Source organism: Etheostoma cragini, chromosome 22, assembly GCF_013103735.1.
Source record: "Etheostoma cragini isolate CJK2018 chromosome 22, CSU_Ecrag_1.0, whole genome shotgun sequence".
Classification (NCBI taxonomy): Eukaryota; Metazoa; Chordata; class Actinopteri; order Perciformes; family Percidae; genus Etheostoma; species Etheostoma cragini.
In genome coordinates, this window is record NC_048428.1 from 21552805 (window position 1) to 21558529 (window position 5725).

General features: G+C 44.9%; 1 protein-coding gene across 1 annotated transcript in view; it reads right to left on the reverse strand.

The window, feature by feature from the left end:
- Positions 1–5725, reverse strand: part of map7d2b (MAP7 domain containing 2b) — a 26308-nt gene that overhangs the window by 8577 nt on the left and 12006 nt on the right. Inside the window, exons 4-5 of the mRNA XM_034862805.1 lie at positions 5620–5666; positions 3084–3173 (exon numbers count right to left, since the gene is read on the reverse strand). Coding sequence (XP_034718696.1) covers positions 3084–3173; positions 5620–5666 — 137 coding nt within the window. The remainder of the gene's footprint in view (positions 1–3083; positions 3174–5619; positions 5667–5725) is intronic.

The window sequence follows — 5725 nt, forward strand, 5'->3', positions numbered from 1 at the left end:
TGTGTGTGTGTGTGTGTGTGTGTGTGTGTGTGTGTGTGTGTGTGTGTGTAGTAGGGGCTCCAAACCAGACGTTAGCCCATTGGCCACACAGTAGAACATAAGTACTTTAAATGTCTCTCTCTCTGTCACACACCTACAAACACGCACACGCACACACAGACACACAGAAACGCAGACACACACACACACACACACACACACACACACACACACAAATGAAGTGTGTTAACATACAGTGAGAGTTGGAGGTTGCACATTTGTTGTCTTAAAGAAATACATTCATTCATTGTTATTACATTTGGATTAGTTGTACTTTTGTAAAAGTGAAATTGCTTCTTTTTTTAACTTGAATTGTCTAAACACAGCTTATGTTTAGTCAGAAAACCTAATAACCTTAACCCATGTCCATGGAAAGTCTAAAATTAATCTTCGTAATACTGGTAGTGCAGTTGGTTTTGAAAAAAAAAATCTAAACAGTATTTGGATGTCATGTGTAAACATCAGGCAGCTGATATTCAGTCTACTTATGATTCATAGAGAGTAGAGGTTCCCCTGAGTTAAAATACTGCACAGTGCAAAGTTAAAATCAAGTCAGCTGAGATTTTAGGCGGACAACAACACACCGCTAAGCTGCTTGATAAAGATGTCATCTCAATTTAAAGTGTATACACACAAATACACACGTCTTCACCCCGGCAACAGAAAGCTAAAAAAAAATCACTATTCTAAATAAATTAAATCGTCTGTGTGCTTCCAGCATGTGATGTTTTCTCTCCAGCTTTACGTTGGGTGTCGGGTGTTGGGTATCTCTGCTTCTGTGTGAACACAGGACTGCACATAGGAACGATTTGTAGCGGAGGTTTTGGAGGGGAAGCCGGTGCGAGGTGTTCACGTGTGCTGCAGGGGCGTCCCGATCCCGATCCTAGTAATCTAGTGGCTCGGATTTTTGTTTAAAAATGTGTTCCAAAGGGAGAAAGAAAAATCTATTTCGGCACATGGCTTAGTGTGGTACGTACACTTGATACCATGCAGCCTGTCTTTTTAACCCTTGTGTTGTCTTCCCTTATTTCCCCTTATCTCAATGTTTTTGTTGTGTTTTTGTATGAAGTTGTTGTTTTATTTTTCATCGATTTCGCTGCTTTTCCCAAAAAGTTTCACCCGTATTTTGACATCCTTTATGTCGGATATTAAAAAAAAAAAGGGTCACATTTGCCCCGAAGACAACATGAGGGTTAAAGAAGAATTTAAAAATGTAAATGAAAGTCAGCCATTAAAAACAAGGATCTGTTTATCTTTAAGATACAACACTCCTAGGGCGGGTCGCGGGTCTCTTTATTGATATCTCCTCGCTTAAACCGGAAGTCCTCGTGGCCCCCCTTCGGCGAAGACTGTCTCCAAGCTCTTGCTACTGCCCCGAGGAGAGAGGTTTGGAGGAAGGAGGAAGGAGGAAGGAGGAGGGGGTCAATGAGGAAGCTGTGCAGCTGAAGTCTGTTGCCAACTCCACCCAGACAGCTGATTAATTCACGTGACGCTTCAGAGGAAAGAACGTCCCGTCCCTCTAAAAGCACATTTTCTTGTCTCCTTTCTCCTCGCATGATGTCCTTCGCGTCCCTTCCATGCTTCCTCTGTGGGACGGACTAGGTCGCGAGGAAGCGAAGCAATTTAAAGGAACCGTGGATTAGGCCAGCGTGATTAATTGTTATAAAATCGCCATCTGGATTCACCCGGTTCACTTTGATTCTAATTTCATTTTACGAGCCGACTGCGTCAAAAGTGCTTCTACTTTCTTCTTTGAGGTTTATAACATAGACCAGGGGTTCCCAAAACCTTCAGCCCACGACCCCCAAAGTAACGGTGCAAGCGACTTGCGACCCCCACCACGCATGCACTACACGCGTATCCAAACACGAGCATACCGACAACACAAGATAACACAACAGCCATAACATTATTCTACAGTAATGTACTCATTACTTTAATTTGAATTTAACCTCTAATGAGATGGATGTGCAGTGTGTTTGGAGCACAGAGTCCAGTCCTGGTTTACTGTTGGAGACCGCTACTCGGAGATCCTCCTCCACATTCAGTCGCGCTGCACACCGCCCCGCTACGACCGATTCTGTCGCTAATATGTCGTGAGTCTGTCGCGATGACCTCAGGGGTCAGAGAGGTCAAAGAAAATCAAAACAGCCGTTCCTTTTGTATTTATGTGCTTGGTTTTATTTTAAATGTAGCCACTAGTTTTATCTTGTGTTAAAATCATGCAATACCTAACATATGCTATTTCTGGTAATCAACTTGCAACCTCCCCCTCTCTCTGGCTCGCGACCCCCCTGTGGGTCCCGATCCCCAGTTTGGGTATCACTGACATAGACTGTATTAAACAGGTTTTAAAGCACTGCAATGCCCTCCCTTCTCTTCATTGGAGCCTCTGTGTTTACAGGCATGTGGGGATGCTCAATGTTCTCTAGCTGCCAAAAACAATCTATATTCTATACTGCCGATTTGATATGTTTTGTTATGGTTCATGTGTGCAATAAACCCGACACTTTGTGAGAAAAGAATTGTGGCAGAGAATCATGATATCGATTCTAAGCTAAAAAAATCGTGATTCATATTTTACCTTCGAATCGTGCAGGCCTACCGTAGGAGAAATTTAAGGACCTGGGATGTACTCCTCGTCTAACAATGGCATAACCGTCAGTGCTGGAAAAAAAACGATGTTTTAATCAGTAGCCAAGTCGAACCATGGATTTGAAGGATCGGGACACCCCTCGTGTGTTGTGCAGTACAGTATGTGAAGCATGTTTTGGCATCTACTCAAACAAAAGAGTAAATACATAAAGATGAGCAACACTGCAATGACTTGAGCACCAGACACAGCACACACACACGTCATAAACACACTCCAGGATGATAAAACAGCCGATGTGACGGTGCAAAGACGTCCACACACATGCAAAACAGAGGAACAGCTGCAGGTAAGGCAGCAGGGTTCATGGGGGGGGGGGGGGGGGGGGGGGGGGGGGGGGGGGGGGCGGAGCGGTATGAGCGTGGCACACACACAATCCTGGGATCTGTACCGTTACGGGATTGGCTGGCGCCGGAAGCAGCAGGAAGCCCATTGGGCTGAGCGGAGCCAATGGCATGGCAGGGCGGGGTCTTAGGGTTACCTGGGCAGCAGGTGAAGCAGAGCGGAGAAAGCAAAGCGTTATACACTCAGACACACTCGTACACCCGCGTCACTAACACACAACACACTAACACACACACACACACACACACACACTGACATAAACAGTAAAAGGAATTGACACATCAGAACCTGGTCCAGTTGAATCTTCAAGACAGACACAAAGGGATTCAACATTAGAGCTGCAAAGATTAATTGATTAATTGATTAGTTGTCAACTATTAACTTAGTTAAAAAACTAAGTAGAACTTCTCTGATTCCAGCTTGTTAAATGTGAATATGTTCCAGTTCCTTCTCTCCTCTTTGACAGTAAACTGAAAGTCTTTGACTTGTGGACAAAACGAGACATTTGAGGACAACATCTTTGGCTTTTTTGGAAACACTGATCCACATTTTCCACAATTTTCTGACATTTTACGGGTCAAACAACCAATTGATTTATCCAGAAAATAATCGACAGATTAATCAATTGTTAGTTGCAGCTCTATTTGAGACCCAAGGTTGTGTTGAGTCATCAGGACACACCAAAACTTTGTCCTGATGACAAGGCTAGATTATAAATCCGCAAAGACCAGGATTGTCTGCATCCAAACAGGTTTGGAGACATTTCTCTCTGAACCACAAAAGTCAACCTCATGGTGGCGCTAGAGGTAGAAGTCAGAGGATCGCTGAAATCATTAGGAGTTATCCTCTGGGAACAATGAACGTCACATTATGGAACCCAGTCCGGTTTCTACTGCTCTCAGTCTGGACCAGAGTGGTGGACCAACCAACATGCTGAAATTGGACCAACAATAAAAGGCCTGTCGCTGCTAAAAGTCAGTTTAAAAAACAGACTTGGTTGTATTTGCAGTTAGGGAAAAAAGTATTTAAAAATGCACCCCAAAAAAAGGGACTTCTGTGGGCTCGGTCAATTTTAAAAACATCAACATACGTCCCAACCCAAGATCTCAAAGGTTCATCAGTGGATCAAAGAACACAACCCCACTTAAAGGCCTTATGTTACATGCTTCCAAATTAAATCACATTTTATTCATAGTGTCAAATCATAATAGAAGTTATCTCAGGGAGAGAGAGAGAGAGAGAGAGAGGGGGGGGGGGAGGTAAATCAGGATTATTTCCCTTTTGGAAGAATCATCTGACTTCACACACCACCTGTCAGCATGATATATGTTCAGTTTTAGGTCTTTTTGAAGCTATATGATGTAGAAACTGAGTGAAATAGGTCATGTGTTCAATGGCTGCATCAGACGATCAAATGCAAATATCCCAGATGTCTGAAGAAGTTCATGTTGACAGATTTGATTGCTTTAAAAACGTTAGGATCTCCGCTAGAACGTGAAATAAAGTCCTGTGGTTTGGACAGGGTTTGGCTGCAGCAGCGTGTTTCCTGTTTGCATTATTAACACGCTGAAGTAGCCTGCTGCAGCCGGCTGTTTTACGGCTTATTATTGGACGATCAACTGCCTCCATATGTCTTTCCATTTTCCAGAACATAAAGCATGCAAAAACAAAAGAGTCTGAGTTCTGATGTGTGTGAAATACAGACAAAAAATATGAGTGCTGCCATGAGGGAGTAAAATAAAAACCGAGAAAAGGGAGCTTTTAGGAGATTTTTAAGTGGACTACCTTGGAACCAGAGAAAGATACGCAAGACACACACATACACACACACTTTGTGTCTTTAGTGAGTCTCTGTCCTCTAATCGAGTGGGACTGTAAGACGAGCTGCTGCTGTTTCTGCTGCAGTGAGCGTTCTGCTGGGCCCGACAGATCCCAGAGCAGCTTCTCTGCCAGCGAGCCGGGCCCCGAGCCAGGCCAGCTACTGGGTGGACCCTGATCCCCCCGGTCTGTCCCAGGACAGCTCGGCTGATGGATACCGTGAATAATTGATGGCGTTATGAATGCACCGCAGGATGTGGAGCCTAGCCGGTGGCCGACACGACAGCGGAGATATCTCAGAAAAAGACGAGGACGATGTGATGAGAAAGAAAGACAAACTAAGAGATGGATGATGGCACTTGTGTCGCACTTTGTCCGTGTTTATGTCAGCGGCCTTGGTGCGTTCAAGGTTACATGCGTAACTCTCCTGGGAAATAGAAGCCGCCTACCAGCTTGGGAATAAAACAACAGTGCAACAACACACACATACAAATAAAAAAACACACACACACACACACAGGCAAACACACACCTGTAGCACACTTACAAGCCAAAAACCCCCAGATTAAAACCTCAGCTTCCGTCAGTCGGACTGCAAACTGAAGCTGTCTACACACACGGTAAACACACACACAGCCTCGTCTAACCCTGATGGGGTTTGGAGACAAAGCGCTGAGCCGCTCCTGCATTGCAGCCTCCACACCCTTCTCCATCCACTGCCCTCTTCTTTCCTTAACCTCCATCACTCCTCCCCACATCCTCACCTTCCTCCGTTGATCCTCGTCCGCTCTTCCTCCACAGCAGTCCTCCTCTGCTTTGTCATCCCCTCCCTTTCATCCAACCATCCCCCTCTTCCTCCCCCACCCTCCC